The sequence below is a fragment of the Haplochromis burtoni genome, unplaced genomic scaffold (assembly GCF_018398535.1).
Source record: "Haplochromis burtoni strain Fernald_Lab_line unplaced genomic scaffold, NCSU_Asbu1 Contig_223, whole genome shotgun sequence".
Classification (NCBI taxonomy): domain Eukaryota; kingdom Metazoa; phylum Chordata; class Actinopteri; order Cichliformes; family Cichlidae; genus Haplochromis; species Haplochromis burtoni.
In genome coordinates this window covers 990,959-1,016,490 of record NW_024582584.1, presented here as the reverse complement: position 1 = coordinate 1,016,490, position 25,532 = coordinate 990,959, and the positions used below count along the sequence as shown (strand labels likewise).

Genomic DNA, 25,532 nt, shown 5'->3' with positions numbered 1-25,532 from the left:
ACACACACACACACACACACACACACACACACACACACACACACACTTACACGCACTTCTTTCAATTAGGTCAATGAAGCTTAATATGCTATTCACACCGGATGTTCACAAAACAGCCAGTCTTATCTCATTATTTGCTAACAAAGTTGTTGATAAAACACACATTTGGTTCCTGGTTATTTAGAGGCAGCGCTGCAAGTACAACACAAGCACACAAAGGATTAGTATCAATGCTGTGCAATACTGCGAAGTTTTGTTATTGATCTGACACCAAGTGTCTAGAGAGCCACTATTGCCGATACTAAGAGCAACACTAAAGGCAGCTTATGTAGGCAAGAGGAGTGCAGTATGACTTATGAGATGAATCATCACCAATTTCTGAACTGAACACATTTTAACGACCAATAAGGTCACTGTGAATTTTACTTCTCATAATAATTAAGATAAGAAATCACCCTTTTTCAGCTTTTCATGTATTCATGTAGGCTGTAAATAAAATAGATTTGACAGTCAACATTAAAAGTTTCAGACAGTTTTCATAGCACTTTGTTAAAATGTCTCAATATTAAGCATTTGTAAGGTGTAAGTAAGATATTAGCAAGTGCTTAATTCCTCATTTATATATCTTTACTCCTCCTTAATATGTCATTACAGATTTGTTTATTTATCCATGTGTTATTGTTACACCATGTAACTATGTACAGCTATTATTCCCAGTAATAATCATAATCATTACTGATAGTAATAAAGCTATATGCATAAATGGCATACTAAAGAGGAACAATGATGTATAACTGATGTATTAAGCACTTGCTTATACCTCAATAACGCTAAATAGACATTATTATAAAGTTCTGCTGGTATTTGGATCAGTCTCCCACTCTAACCACTAGTACTTGGTTGCAGTCATGCTTGTTGCTGACTCTTCTTTTAGCTATATTTTGGTTTTCAGCAGTTTCAGAGAGAGTCTCTCTAATGGAAGATGCATGTCTTTGTTCACCAGTGCCAGCGTTTTATGTCTGACTCATGTAGCTTTAGTTTGAAATCAGCACCCTGGTGCATTTTGGAACAGCAGCATTAGCACTGAGGACACTGCTTTAAACCAATGAAACAATAAACTTCTGCCTATACCAGGATTAATCCGAATGCCTATGGAAAATATGTTCTTCAATAAGCCAAGAGCAATACATAGTTATGTATTGTTATTTAACTGTATATTGTTATATGAGCTTTTGTTAACCTCCTATAAGCTAATGTCAGCCTTTTTTCTATCTTCAAATAGGGCAAGTATCACCAAGGATCCGTTCTACGACTTGGTCTCAGTCCGTAAGAAAAAGGTGATACACCAAACTCCCCAGGACTCAGGAGAGCAGGATCCGACCTCGTGAATGTTCAGCTCACTCCACCGTGCACTGTGGATTGTAATTTATTTTGAAAATCATTTTAACCACCCTGCAACAAAAGCGCAATGGAGGCTTCAGAAACACACTGACGGTGGTGGTTTAGACTAAAAAAGAGACTTCCCTTTCCACTTCTCCTTTCATAGACTGAGAAACACAGTGTCAGGGGTGAAAAAATGACTCATTTGTGTTGTTCATGGCATCAGCACGGCGGGCAAAGGAGCGCTTGGCAACAAATTCTCTGGGCCCACACGAGGAGATATCTCGGTTTAGGTTAACACATTTGACAGTGTGTGTGTTTACTGCACTTGTTTTCCTCTCTGCAGTGAGAAGATGATTCTTTTGGTTTGATTTTCACCTAACCAAGTATCTCAGCTAAGGAAGAAAAATTAAACATGTGATGTCTCAGCAGTTCCTTGAATGCTATTAAAAGGCGCGCGTAGGGCACAGCGTCTTACTCAGTTCTCATAGTGCTCAGAAGCGGACATTTATAGGATGATTTTATTTCTGTCTGGTGGACAGCTTTAAGTTTTACTGCAAATCCATTGGTGGGTATGGTGTTATCTCAGTGACCTGTTGAAGTGTCTAGTTTGTACAGAATCATTTTCACGTATGTAAATATGTTTTTCAGTTGTTTGGATCTTATACAGTCACATCAAATGCATGTTAATATGTTTTTGTCATGTAAATTGAAAGGACAGTGCAATAGGAACATGCATTTTATATCCTCTTTGTAACAAATTTACTGTGTAAATTGAAATCATTTAACCATTCATTGTGTTTTGTGTCAGTCTGTATACTGCATATGTTTGATCACTGTAAGTACTTTATTTTTTATGCTCTCACGAAATGATTATTTAATAAAAAAAAAAGTGTTTATCGATGCGTTTGTATTAAAAAGGAGGATTTTGTTTTCATGCTTTGATCTTGACAGCTGTGTTTTCGGTTGAATACGCACTGAAACCATTCAGCCACACCTTACTTCCTCATATTTATTTTGTATGCTGATATGTTTGGTTTACATCCTTGGGTGAAGCACCTAAAACCACCTCTGTGGTTTGATGTGGCAGGCTTGTGTGTGTGAGAATTTTGTCAAAACCATCCTTTTTCATGGCCCAGATTTAAAAAAAAAAATCATGAGGAACAAGCTTGATGATTCACAACCATAAAACTTGTAAATGACTCTCCTGTAACATGCAGCTATTCTATCAATTGTTTAGACTTTTTCCCTCTCAGCCATGCCTCTAACTTTGTCTCCAAACTGCTCAAGATGAGCTGTCCCTCTGATGTGCTCATTTCTAATCTAGTCCATCCTGGTCACTCCCAGCAAAGCTCTTTTACAGCTTCATTTCTTCCACCTCCAGCTTGGCTTCAGAGTGACCGACTCATCCTTGCTGCTATATTTCTTTCATAAATGACCCCTGACACTTGTCTCCACCCATTCAACCCTGCCTACACGCTCTTCTTCACCTATCTTGGGCACTGTCCATTGATTTGAATGGTCAACCCAATGCATTTAAACCTGTTATCTTCATTACAGCTTCTCCTTGCAGCTTCACTGTTACACCAGGTCTTCTCACACACACATATTCTGTCTCACGTCTGCTGACTTTCATTTCTTTTTTCTGCACAGCATACAACCAGGTTCGCTCTGGGGTGGCTGTAGCTCAGGAAGTAAAGCAGGTCATCTGCTAATAGTACCCCTGGCTGCTCCAGTATGCATGTCAAAGCATCCTTGTGCAAGATACTGAAAGTTGCTCTCTGATGCATTCATCAGAGTATGAATATGCATGAATGTTAGACAGCCAGAACTTAAGCATATGAAAAAGTGGGTGAATAAGGCATGTTGTATAAAGTGCTTTGAGTATTAAGGTGTTATATAAAAATTTACCATTCCACCTGCTCCCTACGCTCACTTTCAGATCACAGCATCGTCTGTGAGCATCATAGTCCAGAGTAAAACTGGAAACAATTCAGATTAGTACTTAAAACTTGTCATTAAAAGCTAACATATAGATTATACCTACAGAATGTGGAAATGTTTATTATGTTTACAACATAATATTATTTGTGTTGTACTCATATGCTTAAACCAACAGGTGCATTTTGACTTCATAGCCAAGGCTTCGGTTCACAGTGCAGGCTAAGTAATGACAGGAATGAATTTTGGTGTGATTATGATCATTAGTTTGTCTTTAATTCTGATCATTAGTGATAGCAGAAAACTCAACAATTAATGGTTACTGCTTCATCAGTAATTGAGATAACATGATGAATATACAGAACGTCATATTTACACTTGTTGTTATGGTTATGATAACGTGCATCCCTTCAATCTTTGTATTGAGTAAATCAAACATTTATGTTTACATCAAACTATGAACATCAGCCTCGTGCTCAAGGCAAAATGCACAAAAGCAGTACTCTAAATCTGCACACCTGAATGGGCTGAAGTGTCTAAATGTCTGTTGAAAACAAATAAACACGAAGGGCTTTAAAGGAAGCATGAATATGCAAGTGACAGGAAACAATGTATTTTCATCCTTGTGCACTGACAACACAAAGTGTGTGAGAACACCTCTTCCTGCTGCAGCCTTGACTTCCTGTTTTACTGCTTTTAGTGTTACACCAACCATCAACCCTCCCACCCCCAGCCCGAGCCTAACCTCCCTCACACTACCCTCAACTCAGCCCCGAGTTTGTCATCAGGCCTGTGGTTCCTCTTTTTTCTTTCCGAGTGGTTAGCAAATGCTAACCGATAAGAGAACCAGAGGGAGAAGCAATGGCGGCACCCAGCGGACGGTTTATGTAATACAGTCACTAGTTTTTGCCCCCTCATCCTAACCCTGTAGCAAGTGTATCATATTTTGTAGATGACTTTTTGTGAGTTTTTCAAACTTCTGCATCATTTATAAGTCATAAACTGCAACAACAGCAATAATTTATGGATGTATATGGATATATGTATACAAAATTAAAAATAAATTGCAGATGTAGCAAAAATATTGTATGGAAATGTTTTTATTTTTTTCAAAAGGCTCAATAAACACTCATTTTTCTGCATTTGCAAAAAACTAAAAAACAATTTTCTGGCAATTATTTCACGGTTGAGACTTTGAAAGGACAAATTATAGACTAGTACCTGCGCATCACCACTAGAGGGAGCTGCACTCAAATTTATGCCTGTTCAGAGACTTTTACTTATGAACATTTTTATGCTTTTTCTGTATTGCTGCAATTTGTTTTTACATGACAATTTCCTCACTTCTAGAACTGAATAAAAGGCAATATTTATTATAGAGTTGCAACATGAAACAAAAAGTATGTAAGTAGTATAATATTTAAACTGTAATCCGGGCCTAAACTCATTCACTGTCTAATAATATCCTGCTTTGGGCTGACCATGAGTGGCTATCAATCTGAACCGTGGCCTGCATTGTGAAGCAGGATTTCATAGGTTCAGTGTCCATCCTGGGTTTTCTGTACTATGAAAACGCTTCTCTTCTTATTGGGGTATACTGCCATAGTAACCTAACCTAACTTGCAGCTGGATTAGAGCTTATTACAGCTATGAAATCACCGCTTTCTGACCAATTTATTCCATATCCATTCCTGGAAGATCCTGTGGAGCGTCTGTGCATGGACTGTAGGAGTGTCTGAAGTTTTTCAGTTTCCCCAAAACGCAGTAAGAAATATAGATTATTAAACAAAACTTTATTCCTTGGGGGGGTTTTGATTGTTTTTTGTTGGCTGCAAACATTTTCACAACTATTTTACTGTGCTACCTATTTGTAGTGGACGCTGCATGTAGTCAAAGTCTGAGTTTGACTTCTGATTTTATATTTATTTATTCAGACTAACCTAATGAGAGCTGTGATACTTGTATGTTAACTCACACTGGTGCCAGTTTTCCTTCCTTGATTCAAACAGGCTAAACTTTATTAATACTGCAGCTCTCTTCCACTCACACTGATCTATTTCAAGCACACAAACGTCCATACAGAACATTTAATACTGAACTACTGCACACAGCTTTTCATTTAACACATGATCACACTGCTGCTTTTTCTGTAGCAGCTGTGTGATCATGTGCTGCTTTGAGCCTCTATCATGTGTGCTTAACTGTGTTGCCATTACTTATCCATCTGATTGGTGAGATGCTGTCAGCACCAACGCCTTCATGCAAACGTTCATGTGAAAGCATATCTTGGTTACCGAGTTAAGGGTAAGTGGATGTAATAGAAAGACACCATGGTTATGCTAAATGGGTTAAACTCGCTTCGTAGTGCATGGCTGAGGTGAATGTGTGTGGTTAAGAGTGACAAATAGCCCCACATCTGGTGGGATTTAAATTTCCCGCTGTGTTACATTTGGAATGTAAAGACAACTTTTGACAACTTAGATGATTTCTTTCACTCTTTGACAGACAGGCTTCTCATGTTGATCCACCTTAAAACTGTACATTCAGTGTCCAGAAGAGAAGAACCTGGAAGCTAACAGTGTTCAAAGCAAAACACGATGAAAGTGCTCATAACGAAATCTCTTATTAACCCAATCTGCATTCTAACATATCATATAAAACTTAAAACGCATTTATTGTACATTTGGCACCAAACAACAAAATGATTTTATCTTGTCTCTCTGTGAGACGCTGGGTAAAATTCTTCAGCACAATCAAACGTGATGTTAATGTTCATGTGACTAAAGTCATTTTGTCTTCTGTGGAGATGGGCAGCTTCAGCTCACTTTACACCTTCCTTTATGTTGACTTTTTAAACCTGTCAGGAAAAAGAAAATAGAGAAATGATTACATTACCCTCAGACCTCTTCACATCACTCAGGTTAGATTACAGGTTATAATTCATTGGATTAAAATGTGTTCATTGCAGATTAAATCTTCATATACAAGCTAATATTCGTGACTTACTCATATTGTCATGTGAGGCATTGACAGTTTGCTGAGACATTGACTTCCGTCCCAGTCTAGACGGCTTCTTACTAACTTTGGATGGAGATAACACAACCGCTTCGCAGTTATCCTCATTCTCCTCATCCTGTTTAGTTTCTGGGGGTACAGGTTCTGTGTTAACAGGAAGTTTATTCTGGGATTTCCTCTTAAAAAGTCTCTGCCTTAGTGTGGGACGGCTTTTTATGTCTGACTTGACTCCATTTGTCCTCTTGAAGCTTTCGCCTGAGGATTCTGCCGGCAGCGGACTCAATCGATCCATCTTCTCGCTGCTGGCCAACCGTGGGCTCCCCGAATCTGCCTCCTCGGGAACCTCAGCCAGACCTGAACCCCTCTTGGGTTCGCGCAGAGATCCTGTTGGACGGGGAGTATCCCCAAACGCTAGTGCGTATTTAGGGTTGTAATATTTGTGTGCTGGGACCTGGATTTCATTATTCCGTGAATCCCCTAAGCTAACCTGGAAGCGGGATGTGGTTGCTGCTAATGGCGGGCGTTTGGTACTCGGTTTAGAGCGAACAGTGGAGGCCACCTGGGCAGCAGGAGGGCTGACATGAAACTCTTTGTAGAGGTTCATTTTCTCAGAGATGGCATACAGCTCACGGAAGTCCCGGTCAAAGAAGTCGACTGGCTGTCCCGTCATCACAGTGATCATGTTTCGGTCCATGCGAGACGTGCACCAGGAGAAGCTGGGAGGACACAGCATTAACAGTTAGGAACGAGCATATTCTCTATGGAAAATCTTCGTGTCTCTAGCACAGTAAGCAGGTATCAAACAGACTACAACCACATTCCTATGGCTTTGATCATCATTTTTCTGATTAAAAGCATTAGCAGTATCATTAGCATGCTACAAGAACAAAGTTAGTAGATGACCTTTTTTGTCCAGGTTAAAATATTTAAACAACCGCTAAATGTACTCCCCTAAAATGAGGTCACCCATGCTAGCATAACAAGCTGCCTATAGAGATCATTTACAAAAGTCCAAACACAAACAGAATAATTAATGTCTCAATCCTACACAGAATTTAGCAGAGCTATTGCTGGAGCCTGTGATAAAACGAAAGCTACATTTTGCACTCAGGCTAGAAAAGACCAGCCTGAACAATAGCACAGCAGATAATCTACAGAGGCATGAATCACAGCTGAAAGACAGACAAGTTAGGTTGACTGGCTGAATAGAATAGATAGATAGATAGATAGATAGATAGATAGATAGATAGATAGATAGATAGATAGATAGATAGATAGATAGATAGATAGATAGATAGATAGATAGATAGATAGATAGGTGTGTGTGTGTGTGTGTATACACAATCAAAAGTAAATCAACCGTATTCAGATAAGTGGATAAGCACCTGCTTATCCACTTATCTAGCTGCATGTCTCTTCTGACCAGATCGCGCTACACTTGGTGCTTTGTTAGACTTTAATGCAGTACGACATGACTCAGTGCAAGTCATGGCACAATGAAGCCACTAAAATGTTAAGCGTGCATGGCTACAAGAATGCTGCTACAACTGCCAATTAAGAGACACAAGCATGTCTTTACAGTAAGTCTTAAAACAGAATGAACACAAATGGCATCAGAGTGATTATTGCTCTCTTAAAAGAGAAAGTGAAGAATTATATCCAAGAATGATGAAAGTATTCAGAGACAGTCTGAGTCTTTCACTCACATCATTTGACAAAAGGAATCCAAGTTATCAGTCTCTAATCTTATACATAGTGGCAGATAAAATTACTTAAACTCAGATTATTACGTTTAATGGAACATTTTGCACAATATTTCCTCCTCACCTGTAGGAACCGAACACAACTTTCTCCCCATCTACCAGCATGTATTTATTACAGAGTGAACCAGGCAGCCTACCAAACGACAAATTGAAACCAGTTCCCTGAAGCGTTCTGGCTCTGATGTTCTGCAACGACACAGGGTCAGGATGAGGATGAGAACATAACCAACAATGTCAAGACGCAGGCAGTTTAACAATCTTTTTGATGGAAGCAGCACATAGTTTGATTTTTACAGCCATACTCTTAAAAATCAGTCCACCCAAACCTCCTACTGGCTGCCTACGAAATATGTGGCTCAGCAATCCTAGCAACTGATTCAATCGTCCAATCTTTAAGCAAGTCGTTTTACTACTTTTGACCAATCAAGTTTGATGGTCTTGGGCCACATCCAGATATACAATCAGCTGAAGAGGACAATTGAGCCACATCAGCTGAAAGTTAATTTTAAAACCACTGGGGAGTGACGATTTAGCCTTTTGTTAGCTTTTTAAATTTTATCTCCATTTATAATCACACAGTAATTATTGATCAGCACATGAAACCAGTTACGTCTTGAACGAAGTGCATTCTCGAGATAACTCCTGGCTACACCTGAACCCCAAAATCTCCTACAGCTAAATATGGAGGAGAAGGATACACTTGATTGCTCTATAATAGGTGTCCTTTCCAAATCTGTTACTGATTTTGTGTGAGTTCAAGACATAAGTGGAAACAATTAATAATTTCACTAATGGGACACTTCTATGTATAACTGTGGGATTACAAGACTGCCCTTCCAGTTTAGGCAATATTTGACAACGGTTATTGGTTGTGACATGAATTATTGAGCTGAACCAAATTATTGAGTTAATTTATCCAGGAAAAAACAACCAAAAAAGCAACAATAGTGCTGTTACAAACAAACCAATAAAACAATCCATGACCCTCTGAATAACTGAACCTACACTAGAAGACGCAACTCTTTAAAATAAGCTCAGATTATGAGGTTATTATTTTTCTCTGTGTCGCTGATATACTGTCTAAAAGTATAGTCTTACCCGAAGGTGTTGTGAGCCAATCTGCAGCCTGGAGCACATGTCCAAGAAGTGCGGCACACCTTGCTCATCCAACAAAATGTAAACAGGCACCATGCGACGTGACGCTGCATCCATCAGGTCCTGTAGGATGTGGATGTCTGTGAGGATGTCCATTACTATGGCGATCACCTGCAGGAGAAATAAGCATTAGTATTTTATATCCAGCACCCGAAGGGCCTGAGTTCAATTCCAAAGCCGGCCGGCTGGGACATTTCAGTGCGGAGATGGGTGGTTCTTACCGTGACTGTGTGGAGCACTCTCCAAAGTATGTGAGGATAACTGATGATTCTAAATTGGCTATAGGAGTGAATGTGAGCATGAAAATTTGTCTGTATCTTTGTGTTACAGACTGCCACACATTCTTTTAACCCCTTACAGCACTTTAAATTAATAACCCCTTGGCAGAAACAAAGGTGCACCAACAAGTCAGCAACACAGAGAGAAAAAAGGTGTTGCAACATTTGAGAAACCTGAATCTCAGCTTAAGTTCACTGTCAGCTACTCCTCCATGTTACCTCTCTATAGGAGGATGGGACAAAAATCAGTACATTGCTTGAGGGCAGAATGACTCCAACAAACCTAACAAAGGAACCATGAGGTGAAGCTAATCGGTCTAGCTGAAGCACTTTGCCACCTGTTAATACACCAACCTTGAAGGCACTGCTGGGCCTTATGAAAGAGTCTTAGCTGCTAGTCCAATAAGAGTGGGGGAAGCCACTGTGTTATCCTCCGGCTGTGTTCCACTCCGACTGACAGATCACACAGATAAAATCTTGTAACAACAAAATAAGATCATCTGGGGAATTTAGGTCTGTCACTGACCCATAAAGCTCTTTCTGTTCTGTGAGTACGCTGGAATTAGTTGAGGAGGTACATCCTGGCAGAACACCTATCCTCTAAACCACCTTGTGACTAGTACAGAATCACAAAAGTCTTGTTCTTCAACGCGTCCTGTCATGTTTGCCCACAGCGACAGAGTGCGCCTCAACTGGAAATAGTTTTAGAGACAAAACAAGCTGACCAGTGGATTTATTAATAGCACAATGTTTCTATGTTTCTCTAATGGTTTTCAAGCAACATTCAATGGTCACATTTTGTTGTTATGTGCCATGTTCATTATTGTGTCCATTAACATTTTACACTGAGGGCATTGGGGTTACTACTGCCTTGCAATTGTTTCAACTGATTCATTTGACATGATATATAAATCTTTTGGTTTACGTTGCCTGCAAAGGACTATGACGACAGGACTACCGTGTGTTTATTGTTGTTGTTGTTGCGGCTGTGACAGTGAAATTCTTGGCAGCTTAATATTTACATACAGCCCACATAGTTTAGGCGACAAGCTGTAACTAGTTAGTATACTGTGCAGAGGGCATTATCTTCTCTGACAGGTCACAGCATGAACTGCTGACACAGTGACTTAATCTGACATTGTGCTTACAGATATATTCCTATTCTTAAGGCTGAGCTAGGAATCAAAGTGAAAAAGACACTTAAGACAATTAATTGCTTTGTGCTCAACACAATTTGGAAATGTCTTCCTTAGGCTAAATTCCTATGATGCATCCTATAATGCAAAAGGTGTTACTAAAAGGCCACCTGACATCTGCATATCAATCATTAAAGCGTGTCTTTTTATGTAAAACATAGCCAAAAAACTGAAGTCTGTGTATGTGCAAGTATAATCACTGTGAGCTCCGGCTTCAGAGTGCTCAGTGTTTATCCAACCCTGACTTTTCTGTGCTTGTGAAAGGAGGAGCGTGTAAACCTTCTTAAGTACATTAATAAATCATGCTCTCCCCATATACTCTTTAACAACAAAGAATACAAGGACCAGCCGTCTCTAAGCCGAGTTTCTCATATTGTGGATTAACAAAAACTCCAGTTGAAGATGGTGGAGGGCTGTGGGTAACTGGTTAGCAGCAAGCAGACTTGAACAGTGTTGCTGTCACACAGAGACAGAACAAACAGAAAAAAGGGACACATTACACAACACTCAGAATTTTCTAGCAAACATTGTTTTTTTAGAGATGTTCTCGATGGTAGTTTCCCTAATAGGGCAGCTGTGGCTACAATGTAGATTGCCACCACCAGTGTGTGAATATGTGTGTGAATGGGTGAATGACTGAATGTAGTGTACAGCGCTTTGGGGTCCTTAGGGACTAAGTAAAGCGCTATACAAATGCAGGCCATTTACCATAATACAGGTATCTCAGGCACACAGCTGTACCCCCCGCCACTGGGATAACCCCACCAACCCACAATCAATCTGAATGCAGCTGGCTTAAAGGCAAGAGGAAACCAGATTTGCTGGTTTCCTCTTGTTTGTGTTAGTTCTTTTCACAATAAAAGTCCTTGACGTATTACACATTGTGATTGTTGTACATATCATGGTTTGCAGAAGTGTGTCGAAACACTTTAAAACTAATTTTAGGATTGCAATAAAGTTTTACCTTTGATCTCAGTTATCAAAAGGACAGTTTCCTTTCAAAAAATCTTTTCTTGTTAGGCCATAATTAAAACAGAAAATGATATTCCCCTTATCGGATAAAACTTGTTTTGGTAAAGAACATTTGTGAAGCTGATTTTGTCATCTGTGCACTATTTGGATGAAGTGAGCAAAATAAAAAAATGACATTGAGTAAGTATCAGTAACATCTGAAAAGTGAATACATTATTATTTTATAATGGTACTGTCCCATTAAACATATTTTAATTCAATGGAGGAAAAATGCACACACTCAAACACAAAGAAGGAAGACAGAGTGCCACAATAGAAAAAAAACCCCAACTACTAACAGTTCATTGAAAAAAAGGCTAAATAATTACACCATGTACATTTCACATTTATATCGACGTGAACATGATATACAGAAAAAAAAAAAAAAGGTTTCAGCCAATGACCTTGTGTCGGTGTGGGTCTCCAGGATACCACCAACTACAGATGACAGGGGACCTGCATGTGTTTATTCAGGTGTAACAATCCTACCTTTACACCCTTCACCCTCTCCCGCCACATCACACAACCAACTCCCCCGTGCCAGCCCCTTACCCATCCTTTCTAACACCTGACCAACTCATGAGACCAGAAGGGCACCAGCCCTAAACTGTGCGTCTCCCTCTGGCCTCAAAGTCTGCACTGACCAGCTAGCCCCCATCTTTACACTGACCTTAAACAGATCCCTGGAGCTATATGCAGTCCCCTGCTGTTTCAAGCACTCCAGTCATCGCTGTCTCCAAGAAACCCCCTTGGTTAAATGCTGTAGAGCTGTCACCCTGGTGTTAACATACCTGCAGGACATCACAATCTGCAGAAGGTCAACTAGTGGAATCGACCTTCTGCAGTTTGCTTTCCAGTCAAACAGGTCAGTGGACAATACCATCAATATAGGTCTACACTAGATCCTGCAAATCCTCGGTTGCAGACCCATCACACCCTGTACACAACCTGTTCCAACTCCTGCCCCCTGGTAGGTGCTACAGAACACTGTATACCAAAGCAACCAGACATCTGCGTGTATATTATACAATAGCCGTTATTCCATAATTTATTCAGCATATATGAATATGCCTGTGTCACGTTGCTGTTGTCTGCCCTGCCTGTTCTGTTTACACTGAGAGCAAGAAAAAAAGTGGAGCCTAATTTCTTGTATGTGTACACAAACTTGGCCATTAAACCCAATTCTGATTCTGCCTCTGAATAAATCAGTACAACATAATCACTGTTGAGTCAGATTTATGAGAAAAACACATAAAGGCACCATACTAAACCACAAGTTTTATGTAAAGTCCACACAGCCCAAGGGAGGGCAAAAAACAAGACACGGTCCTTTCAAACATGAATGGACATGTTACGTGCAAGGCAGAGGTGGAGAGTATGGAAATGTTTATTATTTGACTGTTTCGTCGTCCTTGAAAAGCAAAGTCATGGAAAAAATGTATCTTTAAATCTGCAACAAATGTTCCTCTGTTAGACAGAAAAGGCCTGGTGTTTCCACTCATGGTCTCACTACAGAAAAATGCTGAGCCAACCTGAAAGCTCAACAGCAGAGATACAGGCTGAGACTTGAGGACAGTTAGGAATCAAAGCTAGATCATCACCATCCCATCAGAAAGAAAAATGAAAGAATCACTAAAACAAATAAAAACCAAAAACTAAATCACTGTTCGCATGCAAACAAGTTAGTACCTGAAGAACTGGTTGGTCAACATGTGTTATTTTGAGTGCTATTTTTGCTTGTCTTTTTTATGTACTTTTTGCTCATGTACACCAATCCTAAAGCACCTACTGTTTAACTGTTTGTCTTCTTGATCTGCCAAGTTTGGAAAACACTCAAAGGTCTCGGTATGGCAAATTGTGAAAAGAGGGAGTGAACTACTAAACAATGTCTTACTTTATCAAATGAAAGAACAGTAGGCAGGGCAACCAGGAAACAAGGCAGTGTGTCATTCTGTTAAGAGCCAGAGATCCTGTTTTTACTACCTCCACTACCTGATCTGTACCCAGGAAGAAGGAAAGGGGTGTTGTGAAAAGGAAAAACCGGGAATTTCAAAGAAAAGCTGAGAAAAGTTGCACAAGTCACAAAACCCAGGACGATTATGTGACATGTTCCTGCAGCCCTCCCTGACCCACTTTTAAAGAGAAATACTAAGGAAGCGAGTGCACAGCAAAGCCTGTCACTGCATTGTAGACTGAGCACGGAACAGATGACTCAGCGTAGATCCGGCACCCTATGAGTAAACATGACTATCACCAACTCACATTTAAAGACCCACTTCAAGCCTTTAGTTGCTATGTGAGGAGCAATTAATCACTCAAACTGGTGTTCCCCCCTCCCTGACCCCTGTGGAGCTAGATCTACGGGACACTGCAAAGAGCAGCAGCCTTGTAGTTTTATCACACTACAAAAAAAAGAGCGTGGACAGTGGTTTCACATTTCTTTACCGGGCTTGAGTTTCATGATTCTGAGCCCTCATTTTAAATAAAAGCTTTAAAGTTTCCCACACAGAGCCTGTTTAACTAGAACAAATTCCTGCAGTCTATCTGATGAAAAACATACACAAGTGCTGGAGGTTGTTAGAGCACCCTGGATCCATTTGTTACACAGTTACTATCCACCTATGTTTGTGTATGTATTATTAATGTCAATTTTGCATTAGCTACTGCCAATCACAGCAAACAATCACCTGCACTATTCCCGCCCTCCACCTATTCTCAGTCTCATTTGGGTATTTTCGTATGATCATAGTTTGCAAGCCAAATTATCTTTTTAAAATAAAAAACTAACTAAAAGAAAAAATAAATCATGTCTACAGCCATAACCGAACTAGCCCTTTGAGCTCTGCATTCTGAACCTGCTTGACTCTTTTTCCTTTTTCCAGATCTAGAACAGAACCAAAAAACTGACATCTCTCATAATTATACATTGCTCTTCGCTACATGTTCAATGTTCAAGTATTGGTATCAGCCCTGTGGCTTACCAAATTCTGGTATCTGATCGATACCAAAACTTGCAGCATTGGACACTCGTCTTCTAACAGGCAATTAATCTTTACCGACTAACTACCTATTAGCAGAAATGTGATTAATTGTCGTAAATGTACTCCACATTTTTAGTATTGCCCATGTTACTGGTTGTATTTAAAGTACTATCATAGGCTGACATAAGACTATGATCGTTATGAATTTATAAGGATGCCCGTTATTAGCCATAAACTTTTAAACGGGTTGAATCGGACCCACACGCCTCACCTTGCTAGCCTCTTGGATGAGCCGTCGCACCACCTCCTTAATGTGCGGTCCGTTGTCTTTGGGCGGGTGTGTGTGCACGGAAACCCGGGTCACCCCTTTGAAATAAGCCCCGCTGGGCCACCCGATATCCAGCGGCGGCACCTCTGTGTCCGACATCTGGGGCCAATAGGTGGAGTGGACCCCTGAATCCGCATCGGTGCCGGTGGCGCCCTGCTCCGACCCGGAGGTGGATGCCTTGCTGTCATCCCCTGAGTCGTACGGTCTGAAAGTGTTCGTTAATAGCTTGACTTCCCTGGCAGACAGAAAGTCCTTCGTATTGTCCTCTTTAAGTCTTGTTTTGAAGGCGCCATCGCCCTCCTTCAGCAGCAGTTCTACAGCGGTTCGCTGCTCTTCACTATAGTAAAACTCCGGCTTGGTCTCCGGGACTTTGACTCCTATGCGCCCGTCCTCCATAACCGTGAGCTGGGATTCGGCCATGGTGGCTTTCGCGGTTAGCACCAATAAAGGTCAGAAACTTTCTTAACCCCGAGCAGGGTTTGCTGAGTGACACCTACATACAGGTAGACTACAATAAAACTGGGAAACTTTTCTCACCTGACCGGAATTCTCACCGAGATTGAGCCGAGACTTTGGACTCTTCACTTGCCATTGGAATGATGAAGACGACGCACTGCAATGGGCGTTAACGTCTGTGAAAACCTTTGTGTAACTTTCGTTTTGGAATTTTCATTGTGGAGGCCCAAATCATGCCAAAACACATCCAGAGAGTCTTAGAAATGAATATGATTAATAATATACATTTTTAAATTTAAAAATGAGAATGAAAAGATTTCTGCTTTCAGTCAGATTGACCAAATTACACACAGACATTGAATGCAGCACACGTTTGTCCCGAGAGCTATAGAAACACGTACTCTGAAGCTACTGGGAGTTTTCTTTTCTTTCTTAGCAGCCTTGATAAGGTCAGCCCAGGTAATAAACCGAACAAACACGCACTTTATATGTGGGCCAAACAAGATAAGCAGTGTCATATGCCCTAAATAAAGTGAAACAACTTCTAGGGTCTATTTTGAGAATGTCTAAAACACATTTGTGTTGTTCTTAAAATACTCTGGTCACAACCGAATACTGAAATACTGGAATATAGATCTGCTTTATTATTAGTATATGGGACATGACACACAATAACTTTTACTTTTAGACTTCAGAGTGTCCTAAAATGCTTTTATTACTTTTCAGACATGGACACACACATGACTGAACCCTCTGGATGGTTTACTTATGATATGTCTGCACAATACCTTTTTGTTGTGTGGAGTCTGAGCAATCAGCAACAACTTCAAAAGTTCATAAATTACAGTACTAAAACGTGGGCCTTGTTAGGAATCCAACACCACGATGTGATCAAAAAGTACAACAAACTTAATCATAAGGCTGACAAAAAAAAGTTTACAGAGTAGCATTCATGCGGTGACACTTATCATGCGTAAAATGCATTTGTAAATGGATGATTTCTCTCAGAAATAATAGCATTAGGTATACATGAAATACTTTTTCATTAAAAAACAGAAAAAAACATGTTTTTATCTTGACTTGGGCTTTTTATGTCTTGTCAATGACAAACATGAACGCTATCCTTGACATGATGAAAATTAAAGTCTCGCATGCTTGGTGTATTGGTGAGCCTTTTCCTGCTAGCAGTTTTGAGTTGCTCTAAGTTTGAAATTTAATCTCAAAAACACAAACAAAACCAGCATTAGATGTTTGACTAAAAAAGTTGCAGTAGTTTTACAGATGTTTGCCTGTGGGCCGTCCTCTCAGATGGGTTTGGTGTAGTTGGAGGGGAAAAGGCCTTTTTTGCCCCTTAACTGACCTTTCCACCAGGTCTGGTCAGAGACCTCCAAAACCTCAATGATATCCCCTGCACTGAACTCCAGCTCGTCCGCCTCTTCTGCCTTGAAATCGTAAAGGGCTCTGACCTGCGTTGTGTGGGAGGTTTTGCGCTAGATACAACAGAGGAAGATAGAAACTTATCAGTACTCTATATGTTATCAGCTCACTGTCACTGGCTAATTTTCAGCCCAATTTTCAAAGTTTTATTTACTATGTGCAGAGATTTAAAGAGACAGACCTGTCTGAATTTGGGCAAAGAAGAGCCAAATGTAATTTAAAAATGCCCACTGGGGCTTATTATAATTGTTATTCTAGGCTCCTTAGAAGTTGGCATTTACATAAAAGTGTACAGCAAATCAAAGGTCAAAGACTTAACTACTCTGACTAAAAGTTGTGCATGCATGCCTGAAACTGAAACTGTACAGTCACACAGTCTATATGGACAGGGAGACACTGTATCTTACACACATTTCACAGATCGCAAGTCCACAGTCATCAGTGTAACCACAGACTTACGCACAGAGTTGTGTACCTGTCGTGGTGCTGGAGAAGGCGCACGGTCAGAACGTGGAAAAATAGGATGAGGAGGTAGAAGCTTATTTGAGTCTCCTCTTTCCTGTTGGGGCATAAACAAGTCACGTTAGCGTTTCCCTTATGGCTACCTTGTCATTCTGTGACTCCTGTTAAATCCACTGACAGCACCAGATAGTGACAGCACTAATAATGACACAATGACTGTATACGTTTTCAGGCAGGTTTCAATCTTTAGCCCTTACCTCTTTTTGCGTCTCTTTGAGCAATAGTAGACTCTGTTTGGAGATGGATTTTTTTTTATAGTATTCCACCAGCTGATTGAGTGAGGGAAACTTTTCTGACCACAGGTAGTACTGCCCTCTGCTGTCACGCATCACCCTGAAGTGCTGAACATCTGCTGGATGTCTAAAAGGGTATAAGATGAAAAGTAGGATCCTTTTTATCTGCATTTCCGTATTTCATTCCATGTACTACAATGACTTAATTGATGACTACAATGACTACTTATGTTTGTTCCATCCTTAAAAAAATGTGAGACATTGTGCTGTTATACCCTCACCAGCCATTTTATTAGGTACTCCTATTCATCTGCTCATTAGTACAAGTATCTTTTCAGTCAATCACAGTGCCGCAGCAGAAAGTATTTAAGCAATTAGACATGATTAAAACAACCTGCTGCTGTTCTGAGGATCAGAATGGGGAAGAAATGGGATTTATGTCACTTTGAACATGGCATGATCGTTGGTGTGCATCTCTAGCATTTACAGAAAATGTTCTGAAAAAGAGAAAGAATCCAGTGAGCTGCTGTTCTCTGGGTGGAGAGGAGCTCCAAGCTATTAGGAAGGCAACAGTAACTCAAATAACCACTTATGACCAGAATGTCTCTGAGCACAGAAGTCATTAAACCATGAAACATATGGGCTACAGCAGCAGAAGACCACACCAGGCAGCCTGTCTGAGTATTGTTCCTGACCATATCCATCCTTTTATGACCATAGTGTACCCATTTTCTGACGAGTGCTTCAAGCAGAATAACACGCCATGAAATCATCACGCACTGGTTTCTTGAACATGACAGTGCGTTCACTGTACTAAAATGGCCTCCACAGTCACCAGAGTTCAACCTAGCAGAGCATCTTTGGCAAGTGGTGGAAAGGGAGATTCACATCATGGAAGTGCAGCCAAGAAATGTACAGCAACTGTGCTATTGTGTCAGTGTAAGTGAAAAACTTTGAATGTTTCCAACACTTTGTCCATTCAGAAGGCAAAATTTCAACCTGGTATCAGCTAGTTAAAACTTATCCAGCAGCTGGTGAGTGTCCCTCACACATAAAGGAAACTACTACTTTGTAATTAGGCCAGAGTATTTTTTTTCTTTTGTCCTCAAACAAACAGCCACTATCTCATTGCAGCAACTAGCCACACAGAGGGAGACAGGTAGATGAGGTGAATAAAACAATGTATGCAAATCTAAAAGATGAAACATCTTTATAATTGTAATTATAATTATAATAGTTACATAAAGAATTTATTTCAAAATTAAATATTCAATCATTTGCTCAGAGGGTTCGCTGTTGTCTGATTAACAATTTAGAGCACAGACATGCATGCATGCACACACACACACGCTGACACACTCGCACTCACACACACGCACACACACACACAAATATATGCTGCTACTATATTGCATCAGCACTCAACAGTGCAGTGAAAGAGAAAACATTGATCAACCTATACAAAAAAGACCTTAAAGACAAGTTTTGTTTCAATATAAAATTTGAATGCCTCAGGTATTCATCATTTTAGTAGTATCGGTCTGGACCTTAAAAGATTAGCTCATCAATATCAGACTGCTGCAAGCAGGTAAGTTTTAGAGAAAGAACGAAAGTGAATCGTCTGAAGGAAGTGGTTGACTCTTAATTAGCACATATTCATACTTACTCTTGCCCACAACTGTGTGACGGTGAGAAACACCGACAAAAAAAGAATTCCGAGAAGAACAAAATTAAATGGTGAGCAGTGCACATGCAAAGCAAAATAAAGGTGCGGGACAAAAAATAAACACACACACACACACACTGTGTAAATTGCTGTACTGGAAGCCAACATGATAATCACTATAGACAAAAGCGAGCCATTCATGTCTACTGTAATTTCTTCACCCTAAATACAAGACTACATGTCATGTCTTGCAAAGGGGAGAAGGCGTGTTAAATATGTGAGGTATTTCTCCAAAAACTGGAAAGATAGGAGCTCTGTGGAAACCCCAGACAAAGGCTGAGTCACTACATTCCTACATGAAAGGCACCACCAGTGGGCGACGCTCCCCCTCACAGTGACCCTGTGTGACTCCATTTGAAGAAACATTTGCCTCTTTTAAACTACACTGCACACTGTTAGATATATATAATGTTTGTGAAATGGAAGAACAGTAAACGTGTAGAGTTGGCACAGAATTGCAAATGTTAATAGTCTAGCTGTTAGCAGTTGTTAGGCACATAGATTAATCAGTCTGAATACACGATTTTTAGTTAGTGGGGTAAAGATAACCTGCAAACTCAAACATGCTAAATGCACCTGACAGAGATGGAGAAGTCGCCTGGAGCTGGTTTTCGGCTGCTTCGTATGAGAAAGGCCCCCACGGGCTGTGACATCAGTATCTCCTGGGCGTCAGTGCGACTGGTGTTTTCCTGATACCAGCTGGAGTTATTAAGGAGACAGGGGAGAACAGACGTAGGAGATGGGGAGCAGGAAACATAAAGTTCAAGCAGTGACACAAAACCTGATGGTGCTGAAGGAGCTGAGGTGGTAAAAATGCATAATTTGCAGGCAAGAAACAATATAGGATAAAGTGATCACATGCCAAAGTAAGTAAGCAAAATAAGTAAATGTAAGTCAGCTACATAGTCAGTACTTTGAAATTATTAACAGGTGTAAATACGTAAATACAGAAGCTAGAAGGAGGTTAATTTGGGAAAAAAAACCCATATGAAAACATGGTTTTACCTGGGGATGTGAATGTCGATATAGTTTTTTGGGACAAAGCCCATAGCTCCGTTGTGCTCTGCTCTGTACCAGTTCCCAGATGTTTGCAGAATCTAATTTACACAATCACACAACACACATACATGAAAACAGTCAGATCATGTTAACGATCCATTAAAATCTGTCTGTGAGGCCAGCATCATGATTTATTGGTCAAAAATAAACAAAAAGTCTTATTACTTAAAAACACTATGATTATTACAAGTGGTGTTTATTGCCAACATATAGAAAGTACGATATAAGGATTTGACCTCTGACCTTTCCTTTAAGGCTAATAGATTGGTCTGAAGGTCAAAGTAATAATAATTCTCCATAAAGCTGTTGAAATCTATGTTTTTTACTGCCATTGTTAGTATTGACAACACACAGGCAATAGGGAATAATATATAGGGATTCTAAATATCGCATTATTTTATTATGACCTTATTAGGTACATTAAATACATAACAATTTGAATAATTTGTATTTTGGGGGGAAAAATAAAAAAAGTGATCAGAAACATTTTCACATATTGTCTATTATTAAACATTTAAACTAATTTACTTAATGATAAAATTAATATGACAAACATACAAAAGCCACATAGTATAAAATAAAAAATAATAACTCTAATTATGCCAAAATGAAGTATGTTAAAATGGTGAAACAGCCACTCCCACCCGGAGCAATGCCTGATCTCTGTGCATCAGCATGCACACATGTCCACCAATCAGCCACAAGCTTAAATTCACTGACAGGTGATGTGAACATTAATGATTCTGCTGGGAAACACTGGTTGTTGACATTTATTCAAATGTCAACAACCAGTTGACATTTGAATTGATATTTATAATTGAGTGATCTGATATATTAGTGCTAATTTCTTAAATGTGTAAAATCTGTAACATAATGTGTTGTTTGGAGTTTAGTCTGTTACTGTTACTACTTTTACCATTTCTTCTTGGAGCAACTGTAACCCACATAATTTCCTTAGGGATTAATAAAATATTCTTAATATGATTCTGATTGTTTCAGGATGACCTGCCATTATCCAGTGACACATCTGCTTACCTGTATCTTTTGCTAATTTCTCCTCGTCTTCTTTTCTCTTTTTTCTAAACTGAAAACCTGATGGCTTTGAACTTTTCTTTTCCGTCTTCCATTGGTTTTAATTTTGCAATCCAGTATGAACACCCATCCCCCAACCCGAGGATCACCACAACATAACCTAATGGACCTACACCTTAGTTCCCAGATTCACTTTGTCTAGGGTTTATTTTTGGGATTTTGCACAACCCAGGATTCAAATCATGAATACATAATGGGCTTGGATTTACAACATTATGAATGAAATATGCTCTATTTGGAAGCAGCCGGTCCCCCTCCCCTACCGACAGGTTGTGTGTGAGACTTTAAATCATCAAACTGTAAATTATAAACTTTAAATTCTTATTGATCCCTTTACCCCTGGTCCTAAAGTGTATATTTATTTTCTTACTCTTCTTATATTTATTTTTTCTTTACTTGCACTGCTGTAACTGAAGCCTCGTCATCTCGTCTCTCTATATACTTACTGTATATAGCGGAGATGACAATAAAGTTTACTTTGACTTCAGCAGCTCCTCACAAACGGAGGGCGTCCTTACTCCGCGCAAATGGCAGTGAGAACACCGATCGGTGCCGCCCATGATGCCGCACCCACCACGATGCCACCCCGGGCAACCGCCCATGTTGCCCGTATCAAAAAACACTACTGTCCTCCTGTTGCGCCTCACAGAAAGGAGCACATAAGGGTCGTACTGCTGGGCTGATGCCCTTCTGTGACCCTATTCAGATCTTCCTGTGCAGAGATGGGCAGTAACTGTAATCCTATTAACGAGTAAAGTAAGGGATTACTATTGCATGCATTACTTAATCATGATTTTGTTTGTGAGAGTGTCTCATGAAAATGACATACGAGCATGTGACGTCTGTGGCAGCAACAGATCAACAATGGATTATATGGAGTGTGTGAGAGAGAACAACCATGCAGCGTTTAAAGCTTGGAAGTACTGACATTACTTTGAGTTTGATTCTGTAAAAAGTGACAAAAACATTAACATTAGCTGTACACTCTGTGTGGGAAAAAACTTTTCTACAGCAAAAAATTTAACTTCAAATCAGAGCAAGTACCTAGCAAGCCGCCATGGGAATGTGAAATTCCCAGAGAAACCCCCAGATCCCCCCACTGACATGATCGCTGCAGCCTCCACCCGCCCCACTGCTGCTAAACAGGTGAAAATAGATTTAAGAGCAACAGGACTCAGTGCGGCTGAATCTTCGATTTTGTTTATTTTTTGTTGTGTTTTAATTGAGTCTGTTGGAAAAAGTGAGTGTAAACACAAAACATTGTTTTATCTTATATGCTGGAATATTTACATGCATATTTTTATGCACATTGCTTGATGCAATGTGCATAAATTTAAAGATTAAACTAATAAAAAAGTTTTAAAAGGAGACATTTATTTGATTCAATTTTATATCATGGACTATATAGAAAAAATAGAATTGGTCTGAAAGGTCTATTGCTTTATAACATGTTCAGGTTGTGTATCATGTTTTTTTAAAGTAACTAAGTAATAACGTAACTAATTACTTTGGAAAATAAATAATCAGTAAAGTAACAGGATTACCCTCTTGGATAAGTAATCAGTAATTAGTAACTAATTACTTTTTTCAAGTAACTTGTCCAACACTGTCCTCGTGTAACAGCCTGTCTCCTTGTATCTCCTTCTACACTCCTGAGACTGTGCTGGAAGACACAGCAACACTTCCCTTCTGTAAGAGTCAGACTACATGTACAACCTGAATGTGCTGCAGGTGTTGTCTGGTGCTATCAGCAGTGACAAGGAAACGAATAAAAAGGCAAAACTCTAGGAAAATTCAGGGGATCTACGGAGAAATCGCCTGCAAAACCATTTTATTTGGGGGCTGTCTTGTTACTTCTTCAAGTGTATTGGTTGTCACTGTCACGTGCACTAACCGTGCTTTAAGTTACCCTGAAGATGCATGATTATGTAGAGACTTTGTGTTTTACTGTAATGTTCAAGTGTTCCAGTAAAGCTTTATAGTAGTGTTTATAGATATAGATATAGATATAGATGGATCCTTTTAAGCCATTTTCTAGGCCAAAGTACCAGATGGCCTACACTGTAGAAACTGAGAATATTTTTTCTCTCAGTTATGATTAGTTCTGTGTGTGTGTGTGTTGTGGTTTGCCTGTGTGAGATAGCTGTGGGTGTTTGTGAGAGTTATTTAGAGGCTGAGTTTTTGCTGATCCATTTCCTTGTATACCTTTTGTGTATATCCACCTGCTATACACCAATACACCGATGGAAGTGTTTTAATGCCGGGTGCAGTGGATTTACATGAGCTAAATGCTGCAGTGCACAAATAAAATTAGCTCGCCCTGCAGCGGGTTACAAAAACCAACACCTTTTTACAGGAGACCTCACTTTTAACAGCTTTTCTGAGAGGTTTACACCGGAACAACATCGAAATGTTTTTCCATTGTTCACATAGTTTGAAACGTATTATAACAATAAAGCACCCAAATTAAGTTTGCAGGTGTATATACATGAACTAATGCTTCAGCAAGGTGCTGAGTTAACAAAAGCGATGTGTGAAAGCTGCATCGAGTCATTGTAGCTGTTTGTCTGCTAGTTTGATGTTATCTGTGCGTTCACCTCTGCTATATGATTTTACTTTGTGATTCTGTCAAGAAGATATAAAGATTTTGTTGCAATGGCAATGTAAACAGGAAGGAAACTCGGACTTAAGCAGCAGGATGCAGTCGTGGTTGGCTGCACAGAGAGCTGAAGAGCGCTTCAGAGAATAGTACAGTGCACCATTGTTACACAAGAGTGATAAAACACTAATCTACATGGAAATACTCTGCTTTATACTCAACATATATATAAAATCGGTCATTTGAATGTTTTTGTATGCTGACAACTTTTTATGACTTTTGTGAAAAGCGATGTTGCTAAAAACAAACCAAGGAAGTGTTTGCATGTCTCTGTGTGTGTGTGATCCTTACTTTCAAACAGTCTCCTCTTTTGAAGCTCAGGTCATCCTCCGCTTTAGCTTCAAAGTCAAACTTGGCCGTAGCCTCCATCGTAGACAAACCTAAGAAGAGATGAAGAAACAAAAGGTTAGAAGTACTCCAGTGTGTTCAGATGAAATGATTAACGAGCTGGGAAAACAGACGTGTGTAAGTCAAAATCAAAAGAAACATTGCACTGACATCAGTTGGTGCTCTTCTAGTATCTTAATGGACGGAATAATTCCCCACTCAATCAAGGACAGTCGCTATGTGTTTTCCCTTGCGTCCTTCCAGACTAAAACCTGTGTTAGCACCTCTACAACAAAATCCTTTAAGCGCCCGTAAAGCATAAGTTCTCACCTTGAATTTTGTCCACACACACACACACACACAAACAGTGTTATTTGAAGGGCTGTGCAATGTGTCTTCAGAGAATCAGGAGCAATGCGGCTGCTCGGAAAACAGGAGGGCAGCTGGCCATAACTCAAAATGACGACCTGTCAAGTACCTCATCAAAGAGCCAAAAATGTTGGGTTTACTCACCCGCCTTTGTACTGTTCTCCAGACAGAGCTGAGTTCATGCGGCTTACGAAGAGAAGTGACAAATTTACAAAGAGAGATGACGAACTCCCTGTCAGTTCACAGGAAACACACTGTCACCTCTGGCCAGCATACACTCACACGCACTGAAATACACACAGTGCAGAGATGCAAACAAACAGATAGGAGCTCAGGCTCAGCGTCAATTAACAATATAAAGTGAAAGACATGTCAGTGTACGACAGCCGAATTTTAATGCTCCTTTATTAATGCTCATCTGTGCTGCAGCTGAGTGTTAATAGCTCTCTTCAACCTTTACCCACACCATGTGACTTTAGTGGTAATAAAGATGGTCACCAAAAACAAATCTATCAAATCTATAGTTACTGGATGTTTGAAAGACTTCTTTAGTTTTTTTTTTTAACTTACCATAGTCGATCAGGTCACATGTCCATTTTGTTCA

General features: G+C 39.8%; 3 protein-coding genes across 4 annotated transcripts in view; 1 reads left to right on the top strand and 2 right to left on the bottom strand.

The window, feature by feature from the left end:
* The window catches only part of cyth4b (cytohesin 4b), an 11,580-nt gene extending 10,010 nt beyond the window's left edge, over window positions 1-1,570 (top strand). Inside the window, exon 13 of the mRNA XM_005936821.2 lies at window positions 1,283-1,570. Within this exon, the coding sequence (XP_005936883.1) occupies window positions 1,283-1,388 (106 nt within the window). The 3' untranslated portion in view covers window positions 1,389-1,570. The remainder of the gene's footprint in view (window positions 1-1,282) is intronic.
* A 2,811-nt stretch (window positions 1,571-4,381) lies between these two features.
* On the bottom strand, window positions 4,382-15,624 carry fam83fb (family with sequence similarity 83 member Fb). Its single transcript, XM_005936822.3, has 5 exons — window positions 14,992-15,624; window positions 9,198-9,365; window positions 8,164-8,285; window positions 6,328-7,052; window positions 4,382-6,178 (listed from the first exon to the last, which is right to left on the bottom strand). The coding sequence occupies exons 1-5, from the start codon at window positions 15,466-15,468 to the stop codon at window positions 6,138-6,140; spliced, it is 1,533 nt and encodes a 510-aa protein (XP_005936884.1). The 5' UTR covers window positions 15,469-15,624; the 3' UTR covers window positions 4,382-6,137.
* Window positions 15,625-15,870: 246 nt separating this feature from the next.
* grap2b (GRB2 related adaptor protein 2b) lies at window positions 15,871-25,200 on the bottom strand. Of its 2 annotated transcripts, none has more exons than XM_014338249.2 (7): window positions 24,890-25,052; window positions 24,524-24,612; window positions 20,428-20,519; window positions 19,999-20,121; window positions 17,661-17,823; window positions 17,417-17,500; window positions 15,871-16,994 (listed from the first exon to the last, which is right to left on the bottom strand). In XM_014338249.2, exons 2-7 carry the CDS (start codon window positions 24,599-24,601, stop codon window positions 16,809-16,811), a joined length of 726 nt encoding a protein of 241 aa, XP_014193735.1. In that variant the 5' UTR covers window positions 24,602-24,612; window positions 24,890-25,052; the 3' UTR covers window positions 15,871-16,808. The 2 variants fall into 2 exon arrangements, with proteins under 2 accessions (XP_014193735.1, XP_005936885.1); XM_005936823.3 differs by lacking the exon at window positions 24,890-25,052 and adding an exon at window positions 25,073-25,200 and having other exon boundaries at window positions 16,047-16,994.
* Between the last annotated feature and the right edge of the window lie 332 nt (window positions 25,201-25,532).

What these genes read in the sequence shown, in the direction of transcription:
- grap2b (XM_005936823.3), bottom strand. Translation starts at nt 24,601, where the DNA reads ATGGAGGCTACGGCCAAGTTTGACTTTGAAGCTAAAGCGGAGGATGAC. An exon ending in GACTTCTCCATCTCTGTCAG is followed by an intron (nt 17,824 to 19,998) that starts GTGCATTTAGCA and finishes ATACCCTTTTAG; the next exon opens with ACATCCAGCAGATGTTCAGC. An exon ending in TCAAAGAGACGCAAAAAGAG is followed by an intron (nt 17,501 to 17,660) that starts GTAAGGGCTAAA and finishes ATGCCCCAACAG; the next exon opens with GAAAGAGGAGACTCAAATAA.
- fam83fb (XM_005936822.3), bottom strand. Translation starts at nt 15,468, where the DNA reads ATGGCCGAATCCCAGCTCACGGTTATGGAGGACGGGCGCATAGGAGTC. An exon ending in TTGGCTCACAACACCTTCGG is followed by an intron (nt 8,286 to 9,197) that starts GTAAGACTATAC and finishes GTGTCGTTGCAG; the next exon opens with AACATCAGAGCCAGAACGCT. An exon ending in GTTGTGTTCGGTTCCTACAG is followed by an intron (nt 7,053 to 8,163) that starts GTGAGGAGGAAA and finishes GTGTCCTCCCAG; the next exon opens with CTTCTCCTGGTGCACGTCTC.